The sequence below is a fragment of the Marmota monax genome, unplaced genomic scaffold (genome assembly GCF_021218885.2).
Source record: "Marmota monax isolate L192 unplaced genomic scaffold, Marmota_monax_Labrador192_F-V1.1 WCK01_AAM20220418_F8-fsc00038, whole genome shotgun sequence".
NCBI classification, from domain to species: domain Eukaryota; kingdom Metazoa; phylum Chordata; class Mammalia; order Rodentia; family Sciuridae; genus Marmota; species Marmota monax.
This window is the reverse complement of record NW_026692498.1, coordinates 903,659-917,691: the sequence shown is the minus strand read 5'-3', so window position 1 is coordinate 917,691 and position 14,033 is coordinate 903,659. Positions and strand designations below refer to the sequence as shown.

At 62.4% G+C, this 14,033-nt stretch overlaps 1 protein-coding gene across 1 annotated transcript in view; it reads right to left on the bottom strand.

Annotated features, from left to right (window-relative positions):
* Window positions 1-239: 239 nt before the first annotated feature.
* Muc2 (mucin 2, oligomeric mucus/gel-forming) overlaps window positions 240-14,033 on the bottom strand; it is a 30,836-nt gene continuing 17,042 nt past the window's right edge. The window contains exons 30-50 of the mRNA XM_058579674.1: window positions 12,887-13,804; window positions 9,749-12,583; window positions 8,934-9,092; window positions 8,033-8,295; window positions 7,605-7,779; window positions 6,947-7,194; window positions 6,366-6,549; window positions 5,889-6,117; window positions 5,097-5,275; window positions 4,504-4,573; window positions 4,301-4,401; window positions 4,160-4,191; window positions 3,236-3,413; window positions 2,871-2,975; window positions 2,673-2,713; window positions 2,426-2,548; window positions 2,073-2,171; window positions 1,302-1,430; window positions 1,028-1,067; window positions 639-765; window positions 240-537 (exon numbers count right to left, since the gene is read on the bottom strand). Coding sequence (XP_058435657.1) covers window positions 315-537; window positions 639-765; window positions 1,028-1,067; window positions 1,302-1,430; window positions 2,073-2,171; window positions 2,426-2,548; window positions 2,673-2,713; window positions 2,871-2,975; window positions 3,236-3,413; window positions 4,160-4,191; window positions 4,301-4,401; window positions 4,504-4,573; window positions 5,097-5,275; window positions 5,889-6,117; window positions 6,366-6,549; window positions 6,947-7,194; window positions 7,605-7,779; window positions 8,033-8,295; window positions 8,934-9,092; window positions 9,749-12,583; window positions 12,887-13,804 — 6,458 coding nt within the window. The 3' untranslated portion in view covers window positions 240-314. The remainder of the gene's footprint in view (window positions 538-638; window positions 766-1,027; window positions 1,068-1,301; window positions 1,431-2,072; window positions 2,172-2,425; window positions 2,549-2,672; window positions 2,714-2,870; window positions 2,976-3,235; window positions 3,414-4,159; window positions 4,192-4,300; window positions 4,402-4,503; window positions 4,574-5,096; window positions 5,276-5,888; window positions 6,118-6,365; window positions 6,550-6,946; window positions 7,195-7,604; window positions 7,780-8,032; window positions 8,296-8,933; window positions 9,093-9,748; window positions 12,584-12,886; window positions 13,805-14,033) is intronic.

The window sequence follows — 14,033 nt, the reverse complement described above, 5'->3', positions numbered from 1 at the left end:
AGCTTGGGGCTGGTTTTTCTGGGCAGTACTGGGCAAGGCCAGGATCCCTGGGTCCTGTGTGCACACTGGTGGCCGGACCGGTGGGGGGCCCAGGGTCCTCTCTGAGGCACCCCACCCCCACACCCCTGGACCCTGCGGACCAGTGGCCAACGGGCATCAACTCAGACCACACCAGTACAGCATCTCTGCCTGAGTTTATTATCAAGAAAGCAAAAGATCTAACAGAGACTCAGAAAATAAATATCCGCAGAGAGGAATCCAAGCTCAGGGGCGAAGGGGCGAGGCAGGTCAGCGCGGGGGCAGCGCCTCCCGGCTCACGCCCTCCCTAGGAGCCGGGGGCTGGAGCGGCGGACGCGGCTCTGCTGCGCCAGCGGGAGCCCGCACACGGAGTCCTGGCACAGGCAGCTCTCGATGTGCGTGTAGGTGTGAGCCAGCGTGCCGCCGTTGGGGCAGTCCAGCACCACCTCGCGCTCGCTGGTCCTCTCCTCCTTGCAGCAAGAGCACCTGTGGTCCAGGGCCTGGGCGTGCACCGAGTACCTGGGGGCGAGGACCGGGTGAGGGGCCGCCTCCCCGCCCCCGGGCCTCTCTTTGGACTCCCCCGGGCTCCCCACCAGGCACAGGCTTAGCCTGGGACTCACATGGCGAAAGTCCCGCAGGACCCGGAGCAGTAGTTCATGGTGACATTCTTGGTGCAGCCGGCCCTTGAGATCTCCCTGATTACTGGGATGGTGGCGCAGGGGACCCTGGTCTCGTTGAGAGGGATGCCTGGGAGGAGGCCAAGGGGCAGGGGTCTCACACAGCTCTCACTTCCTCTCCTCTGCCCAAGTACAGCAGCCCCCAACCTGGCGCCACCGATCCCCCAGGGGCAGCCCTCAGCCTGCAGCTCCCTCCTGCCTCTTCCTGGGCATAGTGTGAGAGAGGACGGCACAGCAGGCACAGGCTCTGGGGCACCCTCCTCTCTACCTTCCTCCCTCCAGGGGCTCTGTGGCACCCACCCACCAGGCCGTGCCTGCCAGACGGTACTCACATCTCTGGCAGCATCCATTGGGCATCAGTGTGATAGAGCCCTGGGGGGAAAGGAGAATGAGCCCGGGTCCCCCAGACTTCCCGAGTGGATGGGCACCCCCTTCCTGACCCGGGGTTGGGAAGGGGTGGTTCCTGCAGGAGCCCAGGACAAAGCCTCCTGGGCAGCTGCAGCCAGGCCTGAGGCCAGGTCCCAGCACTGGACCAGCCATTCAGGAACACTGGGGGCCCCACTCTGGGCAGAGCATGGTAGACCCACGCCCCAGGGGCCCACTCACTGGGACACAGCGGCTGGGGTCAAAGTCAGGGCAGGAGATGTTGGAGACGGATGAGATGAGCTGGTTGTGGACCTTCATGCAGCTGTAGAACATGCACTTGTTGTTGGGGTTGCTCTGAATGTCCCCGGGCTGCAGGCAGAGAGCATCAGTGAGGACACGTGGGAAGGTCTTGCAGCCCAGAGACACAAACCAGGACAGAGTGGGGACACGACAAGAGCAGCTTTTCAGACCAGACCAGCTGCAGGCCCAGCAGCACCAGGCAAGTGGACAAGGGGTCTCGGGACAGGCGCCTGCCTGCAGCCCACATAACCAAAAAGGTTCTGTCCCCATCCCAGGGAGCTGTGCCCAGACCTATGAAGTGCCCCATTTGGGAGAAGGACACTTAACGATGAAGCTAAACAAAAGATCTTGAGACAAGGTCATCCTGGATTAGCGTGGCCCCAAAGCCAGGGGCAGCATCCTTATGAGAGGCAGAGGAGGAGACAGACGCAGGGAAGGAGCCACTTGGAGACGGAGGCAGAGCCTCCCCGTGGCTCCCCCTCCCCAGCCCTGTGAGCCTGGACCTCAGAGCTGGGCACTCCAGAACTGGGAGAATCGAGTCCTGCTGGCTAAAGCCACCGCACTGTGTACATTGCTGCAGCAGCCCCAGGACCCTTGTCCACAGCTGTACCCAGAATTGGGGGACTCGGCCAGCGGAGCCAGGGTCCCCCTGTTCTCTGCTCCCACCCGCTCTGCGGAACCTCCCAGCCGTGGGTGGTGTCCCTGGCGCACCTTCAGGATGAGGTACTGGCTTTGGGGCCTGTTGATGATGCAGTGGGTCTGCTCACACTTCTTGCAGCACTGGCCAGGGGCCTCCACAAGTTCAAAGCCCTGTGGACAGACAAGGCCCAGGCCCAGCTGCAGGCTTGTCCTGCACCCCAGAGGCACCTGGGGCTGCTGGGGTTGCCTGCCTGGAGAAGCTGCAGTCCAGGTAGGTGCCAAGGTGGAGAGGCGGGGACGGAGTGGGCAAGGAGAGCACGGAGGAAGTGTGACAAACTGCGTGGCAGCGTCAGGGCCTGTGTGCTTCTCAGGGAGCGGGGAGGAGGTGCCCTGAGGAGTGGGGAAGGAGGGCAGCTGGGGCTTACAGGGTCACAGGAGATGTTGCAGGGCACATGGGTGCAGGTGACGACATTGAGCTGGGTGCTGTTGTCCACGGCATGGGTACACACGCAGTCCTGACACTTGGAGGAGTACACTGGGGAGCCAGGCTGCGGGCACAGGCAGGCGATGAGGACCTGCCCGGCCCCGGCCACACCCCTCCCCACCCACGGGGAGCAAGGGCCGCAACCTCCCCTCCCTCCTCCACCTCCCCACTGCCAGCCCAGGGCTCACCTGGTACTCTGCGTTCTGGTGCACACACACACCCTTGGGCACTGGGGAGAGAGCAGGAGAGGCCCTCAGAGGCTGTCCTGAGTGGCCACCTGGCCTAGCCCCAGCTCAGGACATATCCACAGACAGGACCCCCGAGGGTGCCGCTTCCCGTAGCCAGCCCTCCCGCACAGCCCAGCCACGCCAGCCAGCCTCACGTACCACAGGAGTAGACAGGGCAGCACCTTCCGGCCACCATCCTGCTCTTCACCTGGAATCCTAGCGGGCACGAGGGGGGCTCCTCTCTGCACAGGCTGGTGTTGCACTCTGAAGGTGGATGCAGACTCCTAAGGAGGGTGCTTCCCACCGGCAAAGCCCCACCTCCTGCCACATAGCACAGGGCCCCTGCACCCCGGGGGGTTCCCCTTCACCCCTCCCAGGCCAGCCCCTGCAGGGGGATGTCCAGGGGAGCCCCACAGCCTCTGGGATGGCCACATCCTGAGCTCCCAGGGCAGGGGCTGCCCACAGGGTGCCCGCTGCATGACAGTGGGGCCCAGGGTCCTGCCTCCCGCTCCGGCTGGCCTTACTGCACAGGGAGATGCTGCAGCAGGTGTCGGCAGGGTCGACCTCGGTGACGAGGTAGGTGCCGTCCTCCTCACACTTGACGGGAGCCCTCTGGCTGCATTGCTTGGGCTGGCACAAGATGCCACTGCCACCCTCCAGGCAGACGCAGTCCTTGCAGTCGAACACAAACCGCTCCCCAAACTGCGGAGGAAGCACGTGGGCTGCTGAAGCCAAGGGCCCCACCAGGCCCCGCCCACCACCGTGCCAGGGCTGCAGGGCGACCCATCTGTGGCCAGCCAAGCAGGAAAGGGCTGTCCTAGGCAGCTGGCCAAGGGGTCTTGAGGGGAAGCCACATCCCTGCCCTGCCCACCCCTGGCTCACAGGCCAGGCTCTGGGAATGACAGCAGCTGCTCTCTTGGGGCCCCAGGCTACCATCCACAGCCGTGACCTGCTCACCAGCACCCACCAACACGGGCCTGGTGTGGGGCCAAGGCACCTCTCAAATCACTTAGGTTTGTGCAGAATTGAGCCAGGAGTGAGCCTCAGGGCCATGACCCTACCCTGGAGGCAGACCACACCCAGTGGCCTATGTGTCACCCCAGTGCTGACAGACCACACGATGGTGGGCAGGCAGGGGGATGCACAGAGAGAGGGTCGGCTGGGGGTGTGGATGATGGACAGATGAATAAATCCATGACCAGGTGATAAGAGGATGGATGGATGGACAGATGGACAGGTGGGTGAGTGGATGGACAAGTGGGTGGAGAGATGTTTGGATGGACAGACGGACAAAGAAATGGACAGTGGATGAGTGTGTGGGCGTCCCTGCTAAATCAGTATCCCAGGGTTCAGTGAGTGATTACTCAGTCTCATGTCCACTGGACCCCACTCCACTCCCCAAAATTCAGGGGTTTTGGGAGACCCCCAGCACAAAGGGGAAGACCTACCTCTCTGGGCACATTGTCGGGTCCCACACAGCCTGGAAGAGGAAGGAAACACCTGTTAGCACAGCTTGGTACTGTAGGGAGCAGGGTCCACCCTGGGCCCAGCCCCATGGACACTGAGGAGGGGCGGGGTGGGTGGCATACCGCAGGTCTTCACGCAGACATCGAAGCCCGGGGCGTAGCTCGTGGTGCCTTCGGGGCAGTAGCAGCCCTCCACCAGGCTGCTGGAGTTCTGAGGGGAGGAGCTGAAGGAAGAGGATCCTCAGGGGGGCCTCTGGCTCAGGGCGGTGGGATGGGGAGGGAGCCACCTGCCAGCCCATGCGTCGGGGACTCGTCACACTACGTACCTGGACTGGCAGGTGGGCTCCTGTGGGGGGCCACAGGCCCGGTACTCCCTGTGAGATGGGCACGTCACAGCTGTAGAAAGCAAGGACCAGAGGGCCACTCAGGAGGGCACATCCCCAGTGACAGCTGCCCGCTCCCTCCCAACCAGGACCTCCCCACACCAGCAGAGGTGGCCAATGACTCAGTGCTGTGGCCCCTGTCCTGCCCTGGTGGGTGCCTGGTGGGTGCCTGGCTGGGGGGCGTGGTCACGCTCTGGTCAGCTTGGAGGCCGGGTGACCACACCCGCCTGTCCCACACCCCCACCCCGGCTGCCCCCGGCATGCTCAGCCTGTGGCCATCAAGGGGTGCCTGTGGCTGACAGCAGGGACAGGCCTGGAGGACAGGAGGCCCACACCCACCGACCTCACCCTAACCCTGACCCAGCTGGGTGCAGAACTCCACACCCGGCCTCCGGGCTGTCCTTCCCCACCTTGGGACCCAGCCTCAGCCCTGGCTCAGCCCATTGGGTCTAACTCCAGGCTTCACAACCAGCAGATCTGGAGAGCCTCGTCTGGCCTGCAGGCCCCCCGGGCGGGGCAGGGGCAGGGGCACTTACAGCAGGCCCCGTGGGTGTGGTCCCGCCAGTCAATGCAGACGCCCTGCTGGGCACAGAGGGCCGCGTAGGCCTGCACACTGGCGCACTCCAGGCCAGAGCCAGGCACGAAGCAGCTGTCAAACACGCAGGCGTCGTAGTAGTGCTGGGGCGGCAGGGAGGCGTGGCACTGGGAGAACAGGCTGCGGGGCGAGTTAACGCTCTGGTCGGCTCCAGGCCAGGTGACCACACCCGCCTGTCCCACACCCCCACCCCGGCTGCCCCCGGCATGCTCAGCCTGTGGCCATCAGGGGGTGCCTGTGGCTGACAGCAGGAGCAGGAGCAGCCGGAAGGGACCGGCCTGGAGGACAGGAGACCCACACCCACTGGGCCCCAGGGGGAGTGCTGGGTGCCCTGAGCCTCCCCAGCAGCCCTGGAAGGCCCCCTGAAGCCCAACCCCGCACCGACCTCTCCATTGCTGCCCGCCTCGGGAGGCCCCCTTCCATCTAAGCTCAAACCTGGCCCCCCAGAGTCAGCCCTGAGTGCAAGCTCTGTGCTCGGCCGGCTGGGCCACCCAGGGCCTCTGGGGCAGCTAAGCTGGCACCACCCAGGAGGCCAGGAGAGCAGGGTGCCCAGGAACGCTGCTGGCCTGTGGGAACAGGGCCTGGGCCTGCGCCCTGACTTGGGCCAGACAGCACCGTGCTCAGCCCTCCAGCTCCCCGCTCGGCTGGGCCTCGCATCCTCCTGGTAGGCTAGGCTGCTTCCTGGGGCCCACAGCTGCCCAGTGGCCAGGCCCGACAGGCCCAGGCAGGTCACCTGTCCTTGATGAGCTGGCAGAGTGGAGACGTGGTGCAGTTCTTGGGCAGTGTGGAGTGGCTGCCCCCTGGCGTTGTGAGGGCCGGGCGCCTGGTGGTGAAGCTGCCGTGGGGACAGTGTGGCTTGGAGGGATCATTCACCACCCACTGGTCAGCTGCGGCCTCGCAGTTGGAGGTGATCTCCCCACTTGGCAGCACACAGTCGTCCGCAGTGCTGTTGGTGCAGGTGCCTGTGGCGGCAAGGATGGTCCCGTCGCACCAGCACCAGCCTGGACCGTCGGGGCCAGGGTCGTCCCTGGGAGACCACCCCTCCCCCCGCCCAGGTCCCTCGTGGCCAGCCCCCTCCTGTGGGCGCCCCACAGGGACCAAACCCAGGACCACACCACAGCGCCCCAACAGAGGGGCAGAAGGCCCATGCCCGCCGCTTGAACAGGCCCCCAGCTCCCAAGGTGGGGCGGGCGGGGGCTGCGGAGCTCACCACACTGGCCCTTGGTGTTGTTGCCAAACAGGCGGTAGGGCAGCCTGACGGAGAAGGACAGCCCATTGTAGGAGATGAGAGCGCCCAGCTCGGGGATGTCCACCACGAAGCTGATGCCTGACTCGTAGACCTGCAGCCCGTACTTCTTGTAGGGCAGGGCCACCGCCTGCTTGTTGACCTGCACCTGCAGCCAGCATTCCTGGTCAGGCGCCCCGGCAGGAGCTGGGGGCAGCCAGCTAGAGGCCTGCCTTGCCCAGCCTCGGTCACCTCTGGGAGCCGTGTGTGACGCAGAGGCCCATCTGCACCTGCAGGAGGGCAGCCCTGACCACCCGCCCTGTCCCCGGGAGGAGCTTCTGCCGAGACCTGTGCCCGGGCGGGGCTTGAGTGGTGGGACGCAGGGTCCCTGAACACACCTGGAGAAGGCACGCTGTGTCCCCAGGAGACCCCGCCCCATCCCACCTTCCAGCCCGGCTCCGGGGAGGCTAGGTAGGGCCCTCGCTGCCGTCCTCTGCTGTGGGGACCTCGCTCAGAGCCCGGCCTGCTCGCCCACTGTGGACACTCGCCGGGCCCACCCCACGCACCTGCACTTTGAGGGGCATCATCTGCGTGGTTTGCATCAGCACCTCCTGGGTCTCGTGGCGCACGATGAGTGTGCGGGGGCAGGACACCTTGTCGTTGACGTCACAGTGGTAGTTGTCGATGTAGACCCCAAAGTTCTCCACCTGCGGGGTCACCTCCTCCACCAGCACGTAGGTGCAGTTGCCCTGGTAGCTGTAGTACAGGCCGTCGAAGGTGACGTAGTGCGGGTCCCCCCAGCCGGTGCAGTAGCCTGCAGAAGAAGCTCAGTGAGCTGGCGGACAGGGGTGGGGACCGCAACGGGTCACAGTCAGGATTCAGGGTCAGGTCGGGAGAGCAGGCCTGAAAAGCCTGGTGCACTTGGGTGTGAGAGCAGGCTGGACCTGGCTCCCCACCATCCACAGGGCCCTTCCGCAGGACAGGGCCTCGGTGTGGAGCCAGAGGGGCCCCTCTAACCTGGAAGGCCTCCTCGTTCTGGGGAGGTCCCCAGACCTGGGGAGGAAGGAGTGCGAGAAGTCCCTGGGCCCTGCGCCAAGCCTGCAGCAGGTGCTCAGCCCTCGGACTCTGCGCCCAAGGGCATGCGTGCTCCCAGGAGACCAGCCATGCCACCCTCCACCAGAGAGGGAGTGGCAGGCAGTCCCCGAGCGACTGGGAGGGACTTACAGTCACACTCCCAGTGCCAGCAGCAGCCGTCGGGGTCCAGGACGCGCACAGGCTTGAGGCCATTGGAGCAGGTGGGCATGGGCGGGGGCTGGCACTCCTTCTCCACGATCTCCACCACGTTGTCGTGCTTGCAGATGGCCATGGTGCAGTTACACAGCCACCAGGTCTCGTTCTCCTGCAGGACGAGGCCCTGGGAGTCAACAGGCTGCACGTGGGCAGCACGGCAGTCCTCTCCACCCCAGAGGGGCCGCCGGCAACAGGGCCTCGTGGTGGCCAGCCACCTGGCCAGGCCTGGAGAAGGCCAAGGGCTGCAGCGGACCCTGCACTGCAGATGGTGCAGGGAGGGGGAGGAGCATCTCGGACCCCTCAGGCCTCGGACGCATGGACACCCCTGGCACGAGGGAACGAGGCCACCCTGGCCCACTGACCTGTCTCGGAGGATCGAAATCTAGGCACCCAGTGGGCTTGGTGGTGCCGGGTGTCGGCTGGGAGGATGTGGTCGCTGGCGTGGAGGGCTTGGGTGTTGAGGGTGTCAAAGGCGTGGCCACCGAGGACGGAGTGGGCACCGAGGATGTGGGCGTTGGGGAAGGCGTGGACGGGCAGGACCAGTTGAAGTACTGGAGCTCACAGTCAACAGAGCAGTTCACATAGTAGCAGGTGTCCCCGATGGTGTTGTTGTACACCACGTCACCTGCGGGGAGAGAGAGGTCCAGTCCCCATGCCACCCAGAGGCAGGGTGGCCACCTTAGAGGACGCAGGTCCCGTGGAAGACAGAGAAGGTACTGCTGTGGGCCCAGACAGTCATGCGCCCCAGGGGTGCCCGTGTGACTGTCCCTGGGCACATGCTACAGGGTTGGGAAGGGGCCTCTGGGAGGTGACCAGGCTTAGATGGGGTCCTCGGGGTGGAGCCCTGGGGTGGTATTAGTGGCTTTAGAAGAAGAGAACAAGGCTGGAGCCAGCTTGCTTGCCCCGCTCGCCTGGGAATGCCCTCTGCCACATCAGGAGGCACAGACGACCTCACCAGGTGCTGACACCACGCTCCTCCCAGCCTCTAGAACCGTGAGCCAAATAAACCTCTAATGTTTAAAAATGATCTAGTGTCAGGTAGTCTGTCATGGCAACAGAAAATGGACCAACCACCCTGACCAGGCTCACGAGCTGAGGGACCCTGGTCCCTCTTTCCAGCCAGATGTCCCATTCCACCCTTATCCTCCCGCCTCCTGAGCAAGTTCCTGGCTTGGACCTTGCCTGGTCCTTAACCTGTCACATTAAACAGGGATCAGACCCAGCTTCGGCTGCCTAGTGTTGGGGGTGGACGGCCAAACACACCTGGGATGTAGTACGTGTCGTTCAACACGCAGCAGGTGGTGGAAGTGCTCATCTCCCACGGGGTGCTGGGGGACTCGATCGGGGTGGACGTGGCCAGGGTCCCCCAGGAGGACGAGGTTCTGGTGGTCTCCCGTGTGGTCGGCATGGTAGAGGGGAGCCCTGTCCTGGTGGGAGTCCCCACGGTGGTTGTCGGCACAGTGTGGGGAGTGGTCTTCGAGATGGGTGTGCCTGTAAGGACAGGTCGTGAGCTGAGGCCGTCACTCCTCTTAGGTGCCACGGGGACCCGACAACAGGACCACAGAGGGGAAGGTGGCCGGCTGGCTGCAGACCAAGGCTCTGGAAGCCACCACTCACACTGTGTGCCATGGGAGGACTACAGGGGAGGCCGAGGCTCAGGGCAGCAGCAGAGCTGCAGGAGGCGCTGCAGGGCTGCAGGCTGAGCGTGCCGGCCCCTCTGGCCTCCTCTGCCACGCCAAGGCTCCAAAGGCCCAGGCAGGGAGGCCCAGGCAGGGAGGCCCAGGCAGGGAGGCCCAGGCAGGGAGGCCCAGGCAGGCCTTGTTCTACACAGCCCAAGGCTCGCCAAGGGGCTCTGCCCACGCGGCCCAGGCACAGATGATGGTCGGGGCTCCCTGCACTCAGTGATGGTGCTCAGAGGGAAAGGCACGCAGAGCCAGCCTCGGCCTTCCCAGGGCCCACCCTCCTGGGCAGAGCAAGGGCAGCCCCCCGAGGCACTGAGCCGGGCCAGCCCAGAGCTGTGAGGCTCCCTGGCAGAGGGCGGCTCTCCTGGGAGAGGAGGGTGGGATGCGTCTCCTTACCTGAAGAGGGTGGGGTGGTGCCCGAAGTGGAGGCCTCAGGTCCAGGAGTGCTGCCCGTAGTCACAGCGGCCACAGGGGGTGTTGTTCTGGGTGACGCTGTGGTGCTAGAAGGCTCCTTGGTGGTCAGAGGGGTGCTGGGAAGGGTGGTGGACTCCGTGGAAAGGGAGGGGGTTGACTGAGTGGTCACGGGGGTGGAGGGTGAAGTTGCAGGTGTGGACGCGGTTGACGCTGTAGTGGGTACTGTGCCCGTAGGGGTGGGAACCTCTGTGCCAGTGCTGGTGGGAGTGGGAGTAGGGGAGACAGTGCTCGTAGCAGCAGGAGTGGCTGTGCTTGTAGCTGTGGACTCAGTGACAGGGGCAGTTACAGTAGAGGATGGGGTTGGGGTGAGTGTAGTGGTAGAGCCTGGGGATGGGGTCTGTGTGGTGGTGGATATTGGGGTTGGTGTCACCGTGGGGGTGGGTGTTGGACTTGGGGACTCTGTGGTTGTGGTGGTGGGTGTAGGTGTTGTGGTCTCAGTGACGATAGTAGTGATGGTAGATGTTGGGGTTGGAGTCTGTGTGGTGGTGGATATTGGGGTTGGTGTCACCGTGGTGGTGGTCTGTGGGCTTGTGGTCTCTGTGGTTGTGGTGGTGGGTGTAGGCGTTGTGGTCTCAGTGAAGATAGTAGTGATGGTAGATGTTGGGGTTGGGGTCTGTGTGGTGGTGGGTATTGGGGTTCGTGTCACCGTGGTGGTGAGCGTTGGACTTGGGGACTCTGTGGTCGTGGTGGTGGGTGTAGGTGTTGTGGTCTCAGTGGAGATAGTAGTGATGGTAGATGTTGGGGTTGGGGTCTGTGTGGTGGTGGATATTGGGGTTGGTGTCACTGTGGTGGTGGTCTGTGGGCTTGTGGTCTCTGTGGTCGTGGTGGTGGGTGTAGGTGTTGTGGTCTCAGTGACGATAGTAGTGATGGTAGATGTTGGGGTTGGGGTCTGTGTGGTGGTGGATATTGGGGTTGGTGTCACCGTGGTGGTGGGCGTTGGACTTGGGGACTCTGTGGTTGTGGTGGTGGGTGTAGGTGTTGTGGTCTCAGTGACGATAGTAGTGATGGTAGATGTTGGGGTTGGGGTCTGTGTGGTGGTAAATATTGGGGTTGGTGTCACCGTGGTGGTGGTCTGTGGGCTTGTGGTCTCTGTGGTCGTGGTGGTGGGTGTAGGTGTTGTGGTCTCAGTGAAGATAGTAGTGATGGTAGATGTTGGGGTTGGGGTCTGTGTGGTGGTGGATATTGGGGTTGGTGTCACCGTGGTGGTGGGCGTTGGACTTGGGGACTCTGTAGTTGTGGTGGTGGGTGTAGGTGTTGTGGTCTCAGTGAAGATAGTAGTGATGGTAGATGTTGGGGTTGGGGTCTGTGTGGTGGTGGATATTGGGGTTGGTGTCACCATGGTGGTGGGCGTTGGACTTGGGGACTCTGTGGTTGTGGTGGTGGGTGTAGGTGTTGTGGTCTCAGTGATGGTGGTAGTGATGGTAGATGTTGGGGTTGGGGTCTGTGTGGTGGTGGATATTGGGGTTGGTGTCACCGTGGTGGTGGGCGTTGGACTTGGGGACTCTGTGGTTGTGGTGGTGGGTGTAGGTGTTGTGGTCTCAGTGAAGATAGTAGTGATGGTAGATGTTGGGGTTGGGGTCTGTGTGGTGGTGGATATTGGGGTTGGTGTCACCGTGGTGGTGGGCGTTGGACTTGGGGACTCTGTGGTTGTGGTGGTGGGTGTAGGTGTTGTGGTCTCAGTGACGATAGTAGTGATGGTAGATGTTGGGGTTGGGGTCTGTGTGGTGGTGGATATTGGGGTTGGTGTCACTGTGGTGGTGGTCTGTGGGCTTGTGGTCTCTGTGGTCGTGGTGGTGGGTGTAGGTGTTGTGGTCTCAGTGACGATAGTAGTGATGGTAGATGTTGGGGTTGGGGTCTGTGTGGTGGTGGATATTGGGGTTGGTGTCACCGTGGTGGTGGTCTGTGGGCTTGTGGTTTCTGTGGTCGTGGTGGTGGGTGTAGGTGTTGTGGTCTCAGTGATGGTGGTAGTGATGGTAGATGTTGGGGTTGGGGTCTGTGTGGTGGTGGATATTGGGGTTGGTGTCACCGTGGTGGTGGGTGTTGGACTTGGGGACTCTGTGGTTGTGGTAGTGGGTGTAGGTGTTGTGGTCTCAGTGATGATAGTAGTGATGGTAGATGTTGGGGTTGGGGTCTGTGTGGTGGTGGATATTGGGGTTGGTGTCACCGTGGTGGTGGTCTGTGGGCTTGTGGTCTCTGTGGTCGTGGTGGTGGGTGTAGGTGTTGTGGTCTCAGTGACGATAGTAGTGATGGTAGATGTTGGGGTTGGGGTCTGTGTGGTGGTAGATATTGGGGTTGATGTCACCGTGGTGGTTGTCTGTGGGCTTGTGGTCTCTGTGGTCGTGGTGGTGGGTGTAGGTGTTGTGGTCTCAGTGATGGTGGTAGTGATGGTAGATGTTGGGGTTGGGGTCTGTGTGGTGGTGGATATTGGGGTTGGTGTCACCGTGGTGGTGGGTGTTGGACTTGGGGACTCTGTGGTTGTGGTGGTGGGTGTAGGTGTTGTGGTCTCAGTGACGATAGTAGTGATGGTAGATGTTGGGGTTGGGGTCTGTGTGGTGGTGGATATTGGGGTTGGTGTCACCGTGGTGGTGGGTGTTGGACTTGGGGACTCTGTGGTCGTGGTGGTAGGTGTTGGTGTTGGGGTGTGGGTCGTGGTAGTCGTCGGTGTGGTGACAGTTGTTGAGGTTGAATTCTCTATGGTGGTGAGAGTTGGGGTAACGGTCCCTGTGGTGGTCTCAGTGGTGGTGGTCGTAGGCGGTGCTGATGTGGAGCCACAGGGTCTGCAGCACTGGACGTTGATCTCGTAGTTGAGGCAGAAGGGCATGGGAATGACTCCGCCTGGCCTTTGGTCTTCGTTTCTGCAGACCAGTCCTACTGAGAGGTCACACACCACTTGCTGCCCAAGCTGCTGGACTGGAACCTGAGGATACATCACTGCTCGGCAGGAGATGTTAGCTGCCCAGCCCAGGGCACAGACACCTCCAATTGATTCAAAATCTCCTCCTGGCTTGTCAAAGTTGGGTTTTCCGGAGTCCAGCCAGCCAGTCCATTCGCAGTCCAGACAAGGAGGGGTGGTTGTCGTGGTGGTGGTGGAGGTTGGGATTGTTGTCACCGGGGGGGTGGGCGTTGGACTTGGGGACTCCGTGGTTGTGGTGGTGGGTGTAGGTGTTGTGGTCTCAGTGACGATAGTAGTGATGGTAGGTGTTGGGGTTGGGGTCTGTGTGGTGGTGGATATTGGGGTTGGTGTCACCGTGGTGGTGGGCTTTGGACTTGGGGACTCTGTGGTCCTGGTGGTGGGTATAGGTGTTGTGGTCTCAGTGACGATAGTAGTGATGGTAGATGTTGGGGTTGGGGTCTGTGTGGTGGTGGATATTGGGGTTGGTGTCACTGTGGTGGTGGTCTGTGGGCTTGTGGTCTCTTTGGTCGTGGTGGTGGGTGTAGGTTTTGTGGTCTCAGTGATGGTGGTAGTGATGGTAGATGTTGGGGTTGGGGTCTGTGTGGTGGTGGATATTGGGGTTGGTGTCACTGTGGTGGTGGGCGTTGGACTTGGGGACTCTGTGGTTGTGGTGGTGGGTGTAGGTGTTGTGGTCTCAGTGACGATAGTAGTGATGGTAGATGTTGGGGTTGGGGTCTGTGTGGTGGTGGATATTGGGGTTGGTGTCACCGTGGTGGTGGTCTGTGGGCTTGTGGTCTCTGTGGTCGTGGTGGTGGCTGTAGGTGTTGTGGTCTCAGTGATGGTGGTAGTGATGGTAGATGTTGGGGTTGGGGTCTGTGTGGTGGTGGATATTGGGGTTGGTGTTACCGTGGTGGTGGGTGTTGGACTTGGGGACTCTGTGGTCATGGTGGTGGGTGTTGGTGTTGGGGTGTGGGTCGTGGTAGTCGTCGGTGTGGTGACAGTTGTTGAGGTTGAATTCTCTATGGTGGTGAGAGTTGGGGTAACGGTCCCTGTGGTGGTCTCAGTGGTGGTGGTCGTAGGCGGTGCTGATGTGGAGCCACAGGGTCTGCAGCACTGGACGTTGATCTCGTAGTTGAGGCAGAAGGGCATGGGAATGACTCCGCCTGGCCTTTGGTCTTCGTTTCTGCAGACCAGTCCTACTGAGAGGTCACACACCACTTGCTGCCCAAGCTGCTGGACTGGAACCTGAGGATACATCACTGCTCGGCAGGAGATGTTAGCTGCCCAGCCCAGGGCACAGACACCTCCAATTGA